The sequence below is a fragment of the Lycium barbarum genome, chromosome 7 (assembly GCF_019175385.1).
Source record: "Lycium barbarum isolate Lr01 chromosome 7, ASM1917538v2, whole genome shotgun sequence".
In the NCBI taxonomy this organism is placed as follows: Eukaryota; Viridiplantae; Streptophyta; class Magnoliopsida; order Solanales; family Solanaceae; genus Lycium; species Lycium barbarum.
Window position 1 is genome coordinate 107,061,419 of NC_083343.1, and position 16,883 is coordinate 107,078,301.

Sequence of the window (16,883 nt, forward strand, 5' to 3'; positions counted from 1 at the left end):
ATCTAAGGAAATAAACCACTATCTGACAACCAACACTACACTTACTTCGCATAAAACCCCTCCCCCACCAGGCTCTCAAACAACACACACGGTTTAATGGACAATGTTGACGATAATAACACACACATGTATAATAATAAATCATGAGAATGCAGTGCAATGCAAATGTGATGCAAGAACTGACGCGCTGTATATACACGCTATCTGATGTCTTTGCTCAGTAGGCATGACCTGCAGGGGACCCATGGTGTCCATGTACCACTCGTTCCGGAATACTCCTCGGGCCCGAGCACAAACCTATGCTCCGAAACTAACCTCGGACACGGGACATATCAATCCATATACATTTATGTAATCTAAGTACTCGATCCTCCGGCCACAAGGCCGGATAACACAATGCATTATTCAGCCTTGCCTATTACCTGTATTTCCGCATGAACGAGGAAGTTGCAATACACGAAACTATATGACAATTCAATCATGATCCCAGCCGTTGATGGACGAAATGTAAACCAACTCCATATAATTCAATTAATACGACCTCCTAATTTCACGGAAATAACCATATGAACGTTCAACAATAAGATATACGCACGGAATTCACCCCCTCCCTCCTAGGGTAGCATCAAGTAAATACGAGGTATCTACATAGCGACAACATCACTTCCTATTAAACTAAATCATTATTATAATAGCCCTAATTATATCTAATTTAATCATATTACAAGTACGTCCCTCCAAACTCTGTATCCGAAGACCTAAGCAAGCATTCTCCCGTCAACTCTAAGCGTATATACAATTAGCTAATCAAAGTGTAACTAAAGTAAACCGTAACCTATCTCTTTGGCGAACAGATATTTGATTCTCCATGAATTGCTCGTCTTCTTAACCTCCATCTGAATCCATGAGCGGATATCCTTCATAGGGAAAGGTGGAAAAAGGGATTAGAAGGGTTTTATTTTTCTTGGGGGCTACGGTTTTTCTTTCATGAGGAACCCTAGGAGCAGCCCTTGAAAGTCTTATGTTGAAAAAGGAGAGAAAAATAGACTGAGTATCAAATTTCGGACACTGTTTCCGCGTGGACCGCTGTTGCGGTCCTCATGCCGCTATAGCGGTAACGCTACGGCGGTCCACTAACCGCTATAGCGGTCCCCCTTAAATTCTGGCCCGACATTTTCCACATCTTCCGAAATTTATTTTTCCCACTCCTAACTCTTAAAACATCTTATGAAGCTTATTAACTACCACCCTAGACTTAAATTGGGCAAGGTTTCGTGAAATGTTAAATAATGACCGGACGGGTCGTTACACTTTATAGCTGGTTTGTGAATTCCTATAGCCCATATACATGATTTCCCACCTCTGCCTGCTTGTTGGTGCCCATAAAAATTTTAGTATAGTATTTTGAGTCGTGGACAGTGTCATGAACTCATTTTGGCCACAGTTAGGACTAACTGAATCTGTGATTGCTCTCATGCAAGTCTCTTGTCATTTGTGATTTGCTATGTCTACAGTTTGAACTATGTTTGCACTTATGTTGGCTTCACCCTCTCAGGAATTTGTTGATCCTGTCTTAGCTATTCTTTATGCCATAGTTAAGTTCTGTTTGACTTTATATTCATGTTAAACCTTCATGTTCTTCCTAGTTATGCCATGGTCATCTTCTGAGTCTCAAACACTTATTATGTCTTGCCTGTTATCTTTGCATTGCCTAAAGCTATGTGTTTTCTTCACCTTGTGTCTGATGAACTACTCTGTGGCATTTTTGCTTCTGTGCCAACTGGCCTTGCATCTGGGTTTGATTGTTCAAGCTTTGGTTAGTAGCTAAAACTTGAGTTTACAATTGTGTGGATTTCTGGGGAATTTGTGACTTGTACATGACTTGAATGTGGTGTTTAGAGTCAAGGTTAACTGAATGTGTAGTGTATATCAAGTGTATATGGAGGGTATGCCCTTTAAAGGGTTTTGCTCTTCATATATTAGTGATACACTGGTAGTATATCATGTATATTAGAGACTTGACACCTAGAGCCTGTTTGGATGGGCTTAAAAAAAATAGCTTTTAAGCTGTTTTCAGCTTATAAGTTGCTTTAGATAAGCTAAGCCAAACGGGCTCAATTAGTTTTTTGGGCTTATTTTAAGCGCAAAATAACTTTAAGCTGGCCAGCCAAACACTCAAAAAAGCTGAAAACAACTTATAAGCTGTTTTCAGCAACTTATAAGCCAATCCAAACGGGCTCCTAGTAATTTAGGAAGAAAACTAAGTAGTATATTAGTAGTATATTGTGTATACCACAGCTTTGAAACTTAAAGAGAATTTAAGAAGAGAATGAGTTTGGGCCCGTCATTTGTGATTTATGTATCTGAGCTGCTACCATTGTTTTGGGCCTTCATTTTGCGACGTTAGAGACAGTTTTGAGTTGTTATTACATGGGCTTGGCCAAGATCTGATGTAATTCATTTTTTTGGGCATTGTAATAATTACGATTATAGTTTTAATCTCTTAATTTAATTTGTGAGCATATACTAATGTCATGTATGTCCTTTACCACTCTGTCCATCCAAAACCCGTTGGTGGGCCCCGCTAACGTGTCTAGATCGAGTCAACCCAACATTGGAGCAAAATGGAGCATACGTTGGAATTAAGGCGAGACTGATTGTATAAATGTCTTCCTTTTGGGCTTGGTCGGGCCAAATTCTCTACCACATTTAAATTGTGTGCTTTAAATTGATTATTTACCTAATTATTGTGCCAATTGGAACCCTTATGAGATTGCCAATTTTAAAATCGCCAAAAAATGAATTTTCCACGAAAGATAAGACTAAATTTGAGGCATTAATACTAATTGGGACTGATTTGATTAAAGGACTAAAACTGCCGACTTTTATGAAGTTTGGGACTTATTTGAACATTTACAAAAAACTATGGACTTGGACGTGTGGACTGATTTGGACAAAACTTATGAGACTAATTATGACTACTTAGACTTAGGCTAAAAAAAAAAATTTACTAAAACTTAGAAAAAGATAGAAATAAAAATGGATTATATGTATATATATATATATATATATATATATATATATATATATATATATATATATATATATATATATATATATGTATGTATAATATTCTATGGACTATAATAGTATACCTAACTTATTTTCTTAAAAACTATTTTCCTATGCTCTAAATATTTTTCAAAACTATTTTTGGGTGGACTTAAGTAGAGTCTTACTTAGGTTAAGAGCCTTTAGGTATTAGTCTAAGTGTTCTAGTCCGACACCCTAAACACCCAATTTTGGGTAAAATTTTATCACTTTTAATTCTTGAAACGTGGTATATTTTGCATAAATGACTAATTTCTGTTTGCGGAAATATGAAACTAAACTGTTTTATCACAATCAATTTATATTCACAAAGGCATACTATTACAACTCGTAGGTCAATCGTATTTTACGGATCCTTAATACCGGGATGCCTAACACCTTCCCCGGGGGATCACGAGAACCCTTACCCATACTTTGGTTAGATTAGGATTCTTTTAAGACTTAACTTCTTTAAATGAACCCTTTTCGAACTGGTTTTTCCTAATTTCCTAAAAATTAGGTGGCGACTCTAAAATAAGTCCATTTAGAGCACCATCCACGTAGAAGTATATGTTTTCCTTTTTCCCGGTACGATTGACAACCGTACTTCCCCGGGACACTTTCCTTTTTAAATGAGGCAAATGCAAATACGAATCGAAAAAAATAGAACCGCTACAATCTTTATTGGGCAATTACTCTGTCTGTGTGTTTCATTGCTAGCTTGCTCACCTCTATTCTGTTCATGTTTTATTGCTCTAGTGGCTCCGAATTAATATAGCTGAACTTCTTACCAGCTGTATTTTAATTACTTTTCGATAATGGCAAAAGGGGAAATTTGATTTGTTAGATGAGCGATGCTGTTTTTAATGGGGAAGGATGACGTTGGTTTGTGCACCACTACTGATTGGGTAACTTTGTCCTCCAAGATGTATATGAATCCTGTTGCTAACATGTTGTGAGGATTTTTAAAAATTGTTCTATTTCACAGGGGGGTGGGACTTGGTTCTTAGGGGGAACATTGTTTCTAAGTTTGTCATCATCAAAAAGGGGGAAATTGATAGGACTAGGTGCATTCTACGTTTTGATGATTGTCAAATTGCTGGAGAAACTCTCTACATTTTGACGATTATCAAATTGCTGGAGAAACAGAGAGAGATCTGGTTTGAGATCTTTTCTCTCTGTACATCGTAGAGTCAGCAGTAACAACTGTAAAGCTGCACTGCCCATTGTACAACTATACATCAGTGCTGCGGCCCATGCCATAAGTCAACATGGGATGAGTGATCTCCATCACACCCACATGCTCCCCAATATATATATATACAACATGTTCCAACATATTGGGTATCACTTGAAAACCTAAAACTATCTTGTGCAAACCTTGCCTCCACAAGCTCTCAAGAGCAAAGCTACTTACAAAGCCGAAGGACCTGATCCAGACACCAGATTATGTCTATGTTCTTTAGGTTTTTGTGAGTCTTTGTTTACTTGATCTTTAAATTGTATACCTGCTCTTCTCTTTTAAGAAGTTGTTGTAGGTATTTTGAATTGTCAAAGGTTGCTTGTAGGAAGTTTATCTTCACAAGATTTTGAGTGGTACACTAGGCTAGAGTTACTCTAGGTGTATTAGAGTGTCTTTGACTAAGCGTTAGTCAAGAGTTGCTTACAATAGGGGTATTGTAAGGTTGAGGGATTAAGTGTGTTAGTTTCTAGGTTGCAAGAGTTGTAATATGAAGTTGCTCAATCTAGTGAAGTTAGAAATCCTACGAGGTAGGTCGTGGTTTTTAATCCCCTGAGCAAGGAGTTTTCCACGGTAATATCTTGTCTATTTACTTCTACACTGTTTCAGGAAACTAGTAGATAATTAGGTCCCGCATATACTATTTGGTGGACGATAGCCTACACCAGATCCAAACTCAAATTGTATTGTTGCACATCATTGATCAATGGAAATAATTGTCAATTTAAAAAAAAGAAAAAAAAAACTGAGAGTAGCATTTACAAAGCGTATTTTACGGGACCCCCCCCCCCCCCCCCCCTACACACACACAAATCAACTCCCTCTTTCACCTATTTATAAGTAATTAATATACCTTAAAACAAAATGTTGCATGTGATGTAATCTCACTGAAACGTTTTCTTAAATTTAACCGACTCTTTTATAGTGAAAATATAGGAAAATATAAATATCGTTCAACACTATTTTTCTCGATTAACCCCATGCCATATGATATTTTTCATGTGAAAATGGATGAAAATAAGCAGTACAAGTAAACTATAGGTAATAAGAAATACTCTCTAACCAATAAAAAAAAATATATATATATTAGTTAAGTATTAATAAGGTGCCTATTAATAATGATAATACCTACTTGCACTCGATGCAGCTGCCTCAGAGGCTTGTAGAAATATTTTCTCACCTTGTGGCCTTCCTTCCCGGAAGCCTTTTGCCCCCAGCCTCTAGCAAGAGATATTTTCTCCACACAAAAATAAAAAGTAGACAAATAATAAAATTTAAAAAAAAAAAAGAAGAAAAAACCGATGTCTAAACTTCCTTCTTTCTTCCACCAAATAATACAAACTAACTTTTTTCCTTGCAAATTTTCTCCAAAATTCCCAGTCCACAGCCAATTAATCTCTTTCAGACGTTTGCAATTCTTAATTTTAATATTGTTATTGGCAACCCCATTTCAAGCTAGGCATTGGCATGCCTGCAAATGGCAGATAATAACCTTTTTAGTCGGTGAAATCGTAAAACAATAAGATTCGTTAGAAAAGGGCATAATAGTTACTTTTTTTTTTGTCTTGATATATTGAAAATCTGAGAAAATAATTTCTCTTAAGGTAACGTGCATATGTTGTTCTCAATTCATGTGGAGATCTGATAAAAGAGTATGATTATTCGACGTTGGGTGTATGACTGGCACAATCTAGAAATTCACCTAGCCTGCAGAGAAAATTAAATTTTATCCCATGAGTTTCATGTATCTTGGGAATCATGCTTGTTCCATCACCTTTAAATGTTGTTTTTATTCAGTTGATGAATTGAGAAGCTGGACAAAATAAATATTCTAAAACATGGCTTATCATGTTGCAAATAGGGCACAATCATCTTCTTCTTCTCAACCGCCTCTCGTCCAAAAACTAACTGATGATCCTGTAAACCCCAAGAATGCGCAAAGTAGTGTCACGTGTGTTTATCAGTCTCATATTGGGGGCTATTGGCGCAATGTGACTGTTATATGGAGCAAGAATTTAATGAATCATTCCGTGACCCTAACGGTCGATAGTGTGGAAAGTGATTATCATCAAACATGCAAGATTGATCTTAAACCTTGGCATTTTTGGGCCAAAAAAGGATACAAGACCTTTGAAGTTGATGGGAATCAATTGGAGGCATATTGGGATCTAAGATCAGCAAAGTTTTCTGGAAGTCCAGAACCATGTTCGGATTTTTACGTTGCCTTAGTTTCCGAGGAAGAGGTTGTGTTATTGTTAGGGGATTACAAGAAAAAAGCCTACAAGAAAACCAAATCAAGGCCAACCCTTGTGGATGCTTTGTTGTTTTACAAGAAAGAACATGTTTTTGGCAAGAAAAGTTTCTCAACAAGAGCTAAATTTGATCAAAGAAAACAAGAAAGTGACATTGTGGTAGAGAGCTCAACTTCAGGGCCTAGGGATCCTGAAATGTGGATAAGCATAGATGGGATTGTTTTGATTCACATAAAAAATTTGCAATGGAAGTTCAGAGGAAACGAAACTGTGTTAGTTAACAAACAACCCGTGCAAGTCTTCTGGGACGTGCACGCTTGGTTGTTTTGTTCACCGGGGTCCGGTCATGGTCTGTTTATTTTCAAGCCGGGGGCGTCTGAGGACGACAGTGACAGGGAAGAGAGTAGCGTGGGCGGTGGCAGCGATTGCAGTGACCATAGCAAGTATTATTCGACGTTAAGCTACTCCAAAGCATCGCCATTTTGCCTCTTCTTGTATGCATGGAAGATTGAGTGAGGGCTAAGCACACCATTGAATATTGAGAATTGCTAAAAGTGGTATAAAATCTAAGAATTATAAGCATGAGCTTCCAGTTTCAAAGAAATTGTAACTGGATAAGCAAATGTCTTGTGGAGATCAGCAGAGTAAAGCTAAATTTCTTGGTGTTTTCACTCCAAATTAATGTGAATTTTGTGAAAATATTATTCGATATAACGCTATGCTTTTTTCAACTTGGCGGATGCAGAGTATGTGCATGGGGGCGGGCATACTCCCTCATATATGTATAGTCGGACAATTTAAGAAATTTAGTTATATTTATGTTTTGCCTACACCAATTGTTATTGAGAATATAATGAGTTTTGTGGTATTTCGCATTCACTGAATTAAAATCTTATTAGCTCTGCTTTTCATTTCTTCTTGATGATTGACCCAATTGTTCTTCAATTTTCTATCAACTTAGTTAGAGACCTCCCGGTGCGAGACCATGTTCTGGTCATACGATCAAGTTGTTGGATGCCCGGCTATTTTCGTACATTTAAAACGTGTAACCCTTTTTAGACGTTAACCATATTGAACCCATGAATTGTGTGGAATAATCCATACATCCATCCATCTTGAGTTAATTTTACGTGTGATCAATGAACTTTACACACTATATAAAAAAAAGGTTTTGATTCAAAATTCACTGGCTTTAAATTCTTGAGATAATTGTGAAGTCTTACACCATGTCCTCTTCATGTTTTCCTTTCATGACAACATTGACACCTTTCTTGCCAACACAAGCAGCAAAAATGTGCCACTGAACTGATACGTAATTGTTTGCTAGGCTTGGTAGAACAAGGCCTAACTGGCTATGACAAATGGGAAATTGGCGCGAATGCCCTTCAAATGCGCTGGTCTTTAATTTTTGCCCCTGTAATGCGTGGTCTTTAATATTTGCCCTTCTCAGCTAAAAGATAATAAGAAAAAGACGTAACTACCCCTACCCATAACATATAAAAACCTGAAAGTCTGTAACGAACCCCAAACATCCAATTAAACCTATCCATCATTCCAACAACAAACCTTTCAATCGTTCCATCATTCCAACATTTCACCGAAGAAATCTCCATTGATTTTTCTGCTACAACATCGGAAAAGGTAAATACATAATATATAGCATTTCAATTGAACGTAATTCAACTCAATTTGATGCTTTATTAAGTTTAGATTTGTTAATATTTGAAAATAACAACAAATCATCTTCTATGAACTAAACAATTGATATTCAGTTGAGATTCAACATTGCGAATCATAATTTTACTCAACAACATAGAATTGATCAAATTTATTGCTTTGTTCTGATTTTGATTAGTTTATACATTCCATTTGATTAGTATACAATGCTCAATGACTTAGACTTGAAATTATAGTAACTTCAGTTGACAAAAAATAATCAGGCAAAGTTCTGAACAAGTATGCCGGAGGAGGCAGAAGTTCACCTTGCAAAAGAACAAAGTATGCCGTTAGAGTCAAACTTTCATTTTCATAAGCAAAACATCAAGTATACAAGTGTTAAGAACTAGAAAAGTATGTCGGAGGAGGCAGAAGTTTACTTTACAAAAGAACAAAGTATGCTGTTAGAGGCAACTTTCATTTTCATAAGCAAAATAAAAAAGTACACAAGTATTAAGAATTAGACAAGTCTGCCGGAGGAGGCAGAAGTTCACTTTACAAAAGAACAAAGTATGCTGTTAGAGGCAAACTTTCATTTTCATGAGCAAAACAAAAATTTATGCAAGTGTTAAGAACTAGAAAAGTATTCCGGAGGAGGCAGAAGTTCACTTTACAAAAGAACAAAGTATGCTGTTAGAGGCAACTTTCATTTTCATAAGCAAAATAAAAAAGTACACAAGTGTTAAGAATTAGACAAGTCTGCCGGAGGAGGCAGAAGTTCACTTTACAAAAGAACAAAGTATGCTGTTAGAGGCAAACTTTCATTTTCAGAAGCAAAACAAAAATTTACGCAAGTGTTAAGAACTAGAAAAGTATGCCGGAGGAGGCAGAAGTTCACCTTGCAAAAGAACAAAGTATGCCGTTAGAGTCAAACTTTCATTTTCATAAGCAAAACATCAAGTATACAAGTGTTAAGAACTAGAAAAGTATGTCGGAGGAGGCAGAAGTTTACTTTACAAAAGAACAAAGTATGCTGTTAGAGGCAACTTTCATTTTCATAAGCAAAATAAAAAAGTACACAAGTATTAAGAATTAGACAAGTCTGCCGGAGGAGGCAGAAGTTCACTTTACAAAAGAACAAAGTATGCTGTTAGAGGCAACTTTCATTTTCATAAGCAAAATAAAAAAGTACACAAGTGTTACGAATTAGACAAGTCTGCCGGAGGGGGCAGAAGTTCACTTTACAAAAGAACAAAGTATGCCGTTAGAGGCAAACTTTCATTTTCATGAGCAAAACAAAAATTTACGCAAGTGTTAAGAACTAGAAAAGTATGCCGGAGGAGGTAGAAGTTCACTTTACAAAAGAACAAAGTATGCTGTTAGAGGCAACTTTCATTTTCATAAGCAAAATAAAAAAGTACACAAGTGTTAAGAATTAGACAAGTCTGCCAGAGGAGGCAGAAGTTCACTTTACAAAAGAACAAAGTATGCTGTTAGAGGCAAACTTTCATTTTCATGAGCAAAACAAAAATTTACGCAAGTGTTAAGAACTAGAAAAGTCTATCGGAAGGGGAAAAACTTCAGTTTACAAAATTACAAAGTATGCCGTGAGAGGCAAACTTTCATTTTTCGTAACCAAAACAAAACATTATTAACAAAACAACACCAAAAACACATAAGATTGCATAAAAACCAAAATTATTAACAAGACAACACCAAAAAATCAAGACACACATAAATTAACTTAATTCATGAAGTTATGCCGGAACAAGCATAACTTTATGCCGGAACCGGCATAACTTCAGTTTCAAAAACCAAGAACTCTGCCGGACCCGACATATGTTGCCTCAGACAAACACATTCTTCACAAAAACCAAATTATTAAACAAAAACAGCAGCAACAACATAAAACAGTTGTTCATAGGCAAAACTTCAAATATTCAACAAAGAGAAAACCAAAACGCATATCACAATCAACTAAAACATATTACGACATTCAAAAACCAAAATATATACATGGGGAACGAAACTAAAGTTCAAAAAATCATACAGACACTGTAACAAAACACTATAATTTTAAATAAAAAAGGATCAATTAAATATAAAAAACGACGAAGACAAAGATATCAATTCAACAAACAACAATTTAACATAAAAACAAATATTGAAATGAGCAAAAGATCCAAATTCGTACCTAAGTTTTAGAAAAGATGAGACAGACACAAAACAGAGGAGGAAAGAAGAAGCAAAAAAAAGAAAAGAAAATGGCAAATGACGAAATAGAAAGGGTTTTAATAGGGTAAGGGTAATTTCATCAAAAAACTTTCATTAAACAGGCGGCAGGGGCAAAAATTAAAGAAGGCATAAATGAGGGGCAAAATATAAAGACCAGCCCAAAAGAAGGGCACTCCGCGCAAAAGATTGATGACAAATTGAGACAATGATTTAAATCTTGGGCCCAGATAAGAGGTCCTAGGTTCAAATCTCACAGCCTATGCAAACAGTTAACAACTGCGGTCCTAGCAAAGATCAATTTTTCAAAGAGTATATTATCAATTTTTGGATTCAAATCTCACGACCGCCGAACAAAAAAAAAAAGAAAAAATATAAATGTTCCACGTGTTAGGCCAGTGAAAAAGAATCAGGCAAACATGTTAGAGGGCGTGTCCCGCTTTTTATTACAAATGTTACTTAAGTGGAATGATTTTGCCATTGCAAATAACTTTACAGATTTCAAAATAGAAAGGTTAATTGTTAGTACTTCTCGAATTATGCTTTGAAACTCAGAATCATAATAGATCTCGAACTTTTATATTGAATTACATTGAAATTGTACAAAAGCTTAAGAATAGGAAAAGGGTGGAAAGCCAAGAACGTAGTTTCAGATATACCCTATAAAGGGTCTAAGTTTAGGATTTTCATAGTGTAGGAGTTGGAAGCGTTTGATTGTAAATATGGGGCGTGTATCTGAAGTTGATGTCATAGTACAAAGGTGTTTAGTGTAATTAACCCTAGTTTTTATTATGAAGGGGAGCCTTGGCGTAACTGGTAAAGTTGTTGCCATGTGACCAGGAGGTCACGGGTTCGAGCCGTGGAAACAGCCTCTTGCAGAAATGCAAGGTAAGGCTGCGTACAATAGACCCTTGTGGTCCGGCCCTTCCCCGGACCCCGCGCATAGTGGGAGCTTAGTGCACCGGGCTGCCCTTTAATCCTAGTTTTTATTATGACGTTATTTAAAAGATAACTATAAAATAACGTTCATAAAACATGGGATTAGTAACAATGAGAATAACACAGGTTACTTGCTATAATAGATGTAAAAATACTAATAAAAAGAATCTAACAATAACTATACATATTATAATTACATCCATTTTCATCAAAAGGTAAACAATGGACACTGGAGTCCCTCACAATCTAACAATTTCTTGAGTATATAGCTTGATGTAATCTCTGCTGAGTCGGTGGTTTTCACGGGCAAGAAGTGCGCTGACTAGGTGGGTCGGTCTACGATCATCCAAATCGAATCATGCTTCCAATATGAGCAAGCTAAACCTGTTATGAAAGCCATATTTATCATTTCCCATTTTCACAGGGAAATATCAATATTCTCAGCCAACCCACCAGGCCTCTATTGTTCGATTTTCACTTGCTAACAATTTGAAAAGTTGGCCACAGAGTCTGTTACATTCTTTTTCATGTCGTTCCACCAATAAATACCTTTGAGGTTATGATACATCTTTGTCAAACCAGGATGAATGGAGTACCTGGAATAGTGGGCTTCTGACATGATTCTCTCTCTAGGTCTATCTATACCTGGGACTCATAATATGCTTTGGTACCTCAAGGTACCGTTATCTCCCCCTTGTTCAAAAGTCATCATCTTGTGCTTGTGAATCTCCTCTTTGAGCTGCAATAAGTAGGGATCATTAAATTGTTTCTCCTCTTTTGCTATACTACTAGGAATGATTTGGCTCTGTTCTGTACAACAACTCTACCATCTTCGGGGTCCAAAAGTCAAACTCCTAAATTTGCTAAATGATGAGCTTCTTTCACCATAATTCTCTTGTCTTCCTCAACATGAGGTAAACTTCCCATACTTGATTTCTTTCTGAGGTACTTCACGAATTGTGCACTAAGTCTTTGACTAGCACCCTGAAGATTGGAGTCTCATGCAATGGTACCATCCACGAAATACATGACTTGGCATAATCTCATAACATTCTGTGATCTCCTAATCGATAATAACTAATCTTGACACAAGTTTATCGATGATCATTCCACTTACTTCGTGCTTCTTATGCACGCGAGGAACATTCCTTATGGTGACTATCTCCTTATGCCCTTATTACTGAACTCAGGTTCTTCATTTCTCATGCTAACCGTTCGGATTCAAATATTCTACTGGACTTACTGACGATGTACACCTCTCTCCCTTAGACCAAAGGTTAAGGTCTTATACTTGTGGATCCTTGTCCCTTATCTTCTTTAATTTTTCTTACTTTACATTACTGATGACTCGTCTTTCGACCCACTTTTGAGCAACTGTCCTAACTAGGAAAACTGAATTACTTACCTGAACTGGGATTTGAATTACTTACATGGACTGAATTACTGGCATATTCTGCCTAACAACTAAACTTTGCTCACATTATCAGTGTTAAGGAAATCCCTTTTTTGATAACTATTAAGGTTATTCTTCTGTAGTTTGCTCTCTTATTACCTAGTTGGTTTTTTTCCACTGCTACTGTACTTCGGGTTTAACTTTAACTCTTTGGGTTCTAACATGCATTCAGTGTATTCAAAATGTTACCTACTCACTACTGTTAACTTGACTAAGTAAATCAAATCGTACCTCTACTAGCTCTGCTGAAATTGCTAATTCACTGTATCAACTCAAAACTTACTTAATATTTTTCTACTAACCACCTGCTAGCATCATGTTTTCTTGTTCTGCTCTGAATAACTAAAGTGAAGCATAAGATTATTTCTAACTTCTCTCATCACCCGACCCTATTCTATGGTCACATACTATATTTTCTGAACTATAGACATGGGTCACACTTAGGTAAATTTCATCTATCTTATACGAAATTGGAATACCTAACCCCGAACTTTCTATACACTAGAGAATCATATACGACTATCCACATCTGGGGTAAACACTTACTCATATAGCCTAAGAGGGAACTTTCACATCTTCTTATCTTATAATAATATCTGCTTCTTATAGTAACTTACTAATGTAGTACTTTCTAGTTCTGATCTGAATAAGTCTGAACAAATTAAAATTGTTCCCTGAAATTCAATATCGTGTGCTCTTGGTTCTTATTTCATAGATCATATATTCTTAATCATGTGCATGAGTCATACAAAAAGCACATTTTTGGTTATATCAAACTTTTCTGACTCCTAGGTATTTTCCCCTTAGGCTCTTTTCTGTCCAAAATTTTAATAATCAATCCTATACTCGTTGCGGCTAAAGTCTTAACCTGTTACACCGTGGGGTCTGACATCTAAGCTATCATCATCCTACATGCGGCTCCATTTAAAAAATAAAATGAAATTATTTTGTTAGGTAAAGCACATACGGATATACTACCATGCACAAACTTGTCCTTCAGAGTATACCATCATCTGATAAATCACTTCCTACGACATCCGACTAGTCTTGGGTCTTCACCCAGACTTAGAACATACGAAGATTTAGTTATATTCATCGTTACTTACACTTTGCTTTAACACCAATAGGTATCACTGTATACTCACAAGTCATAAGAATCCGGATACACTGAAAATTGGAAATCTAGTTATTAAATAATTGAGTACTGGCGAACTAAATAACCATAACTCTGCTAACTGGAGGGTTGCATAACTGGTAATTGAGATAAGCTGATGACCGAAAATATAATAACTGCTTTTGAATTCTGATAAGGGTTATGCTCTAGTCTGTAGTAACTATGCATTTTATCTCACTTTTAATATTATCTCAAGTCTCATTCGTTACTATCAGACACTTCACAATCATACCCCAATGGGTAATCTTCCTCACGCGGACCTTGAACTCCTTGTTCATCTCTTGCGCATTCGATACATACAAAATTAGATAGGAAAAAAAGGTTATTTATAGCTCTAAGCTTTATGGCATGATCTAGAGTAGAAAGAAGTGGAACAATCCTAAATGTCTTGGTGGTCAACTGTTTACATGTGTGGCATGCACACACATATAAAAATGACCCCACTGGACACGACTTCATATACTCCCTAGGACACTTGAACCTAGTGCTTTGATGCCAAGCTTTGTCACGCCCAACACCTGGGTCTGGATGTGACATGGCACCCGGTGCCTGACTATATGTGACCGAGCAAACCAACTGGTTGGTTGAATCAACATACGATAACAAAACATACTGAATGCAGAAACAAAACTAACACATGTTGATATACTAAAAGTCTGACTATATAAATCACTGAACGTTGAAATATTGAGCAAAGTCTAAACATAACAAAGTTGCCAATCATGGCTAACATTAAAAAACAAAAACATGCGACTCTGACTAACTACTACCCTAGTCTATGAAGCCTTTGAAGAGTACTGAAAATACTAACTATTTACCGGGACAAGGCCCCCAACATACATGTCTGTCTAAAATACTGAAAAACATGACTATAATAAGGATAACGCCTTGAAAGAACTAGGGCTTATCGAGCAGCTGATACGAGAATACTAGCGAGCTGATCCGTCGTCCTGTAAATTAATACTTGCATCGTGAAATACAGGCCCCCGGTAAAAGGGACGTCAGTACATTTGAATTATGCCAATATGTAAAACAACTGAATGAAAGAACTGTAAGTGGGGTGCTCGGGAAAGGGCAACCCAAATCAATAAACATGTATATGTACTCAGAAACTGAAACTGCTAGCTAAAATGAACAAAAGAAGTAAAGTTATGAGTACTTCTTGTTCTGAATGTGGAATCACCTGTTTATAACATGTGGCCTTAGGCCCATATAACTTGTGGCCTCGGGCCCATATAATATATGGCCTCGGGCCCATATAATATATGGCCTCAAGCCCATATAATGCACAAGTCTGTGGCCTCAGGCCCAAGTATACATATACATAACTACGGCCTTAGGCCCAAAACACAGATGTCCAACATAAAACAAGTTACATAAAAGAACTGAGAATCATGCTGAAAAGTACAATGATGACATACTGAGCAATGACTCACTGAGACATGTATTCATACTAAAGATTTTGATATAGACTACGAACTATTACTATACTGAACTGAGACATGAATTCATACTGAGATTCTGATATGGAGTACTAACTATTACTGTACTGAACTGATACATGGATTCATGAACTATTCATGGGATTTAAAGTAGTACTTTTACATAAGCATTTTGTAGTTTGTGACTAAGACTCGTGGGATGTCAAACATGAGCTTATACTGATTACGTACTGAGTTCACAATATTCAGAATGATAGTCATGAACAACTACGAAACTATATTCTCAGAGGATAGAAGTTCTGAACTTTTCATAAACTAGGGCATAATCTATATTTCTGATGCAATTCGTAGTAATCATGATGAACGAGGCATGGGGAAGATCAATAACATTCCCAAACATAGAGATTTAGCCTTACATACTTGTAATTGCTCCAATCTAAGGAACTAAACTGCTTTTCTGATGAAGAACACCAAAACTCTAGCTTTGAATCGCTTGAGAAGGATTTACCTTGGAAATCCTATGTTTTGGTTGAAGAATCATGTTACTAATCATGAATTAATGATAGAATTACTTTCGAATTGTTAGAGCGATCTTACCTTGACGTTGGAGGATGAGGAGAGGAGAGAAACGACTGCTTAGAGGTTTAGAACGAAGTTGGAACATAGAAAATGACATTAAATAGTCCAAGAGTCGCTTTTATAGGCCTGGGGTGAAGTACCCCTTGGCTCACTGAGCGAGCTCCAAAGAGAGCTCACCCCTCGCTGTGGACCTCGCTGAGCGAGCTCAAACCTCACTTTGACCCTCGCTCAGCGAGCTCCAGCTCGCTTTGGTGCATGTCGACGGCGCTTTAGTAAAATGGGCATAACTTTTTGTACAAAGCTCCCCTTGAGCTCCACAATATATCGTTGGAAAGGTATTTCAAAGATATACAACTTTTATGTTTTAAGTTTTCTCAAATTAGTAACATATTTTCACAAAATGAAGCTGGAAGACAGACCTTCCATAAACTTAGTAGATTCTTTCGAATCCTATGCACCTCACTATCCATCTTGATTCAAAAACAACTATTTCCACCCAAACTCATCTTGACGGGACTTCATATGGCTAATGTGCCATGTTAACACTCATTTAACACATTCACACCTAATTCTTATTTACAGAGTGTTACACTAGGCATCAACTAACATTTATCTCAAAATGCAGTACAGTTTTACTTGAACATGAGTAGGAAGTATTACAAAAAATATAAATACATCAGCGCTATGCAGACCCAATGATATCATATCTTTCATAAGCAACAAGTGTTATGAGTTTTTTTAATAGGCCTACTACCAAATTATGTGTAGAGATGTACTTCATGTTCACTTCTATATGTACAACTATGTCTCTAACACAAAATTACAC

The 16,883-nt window shown here is 36.6% G+C and overlaps 1 protein-coding gene across 1 annotated transcript; it reads left to right on the plus strand.

Annotated features, from left to right (window-relative positions):
* The first annotated feature begins 5,443 nt into the window (after nt 1-5,443).
* On the plus strand, nt 5,444-7,438 carry LOC132602386 (uncharacterized). The gene has a single exon (XM_060315259.1). The coding sequence runs from the start codon at nt 6,169-6,171 to the stop codon at nt 7,096-7,098; it is 930 nt and encodes a 309-aa protein (XP_060171242.1). The 5' UTR covers nt 5,444-6,168; the 3' UTR covers nt 7,099-7,438.
* Nucleotides 7,439-16,883: the final 9,445 nt, after the last annotated feature.

What these genes read in the sequence shown, in the direction of transcription:
- LOC132602386 (XM_060315259.1), top strand. Translation starts at nt 6,169, where the DNA reads ATGGCTTATCATGTTGCAAATAGGGCACAATCATCTTCTTCTTCTCAA.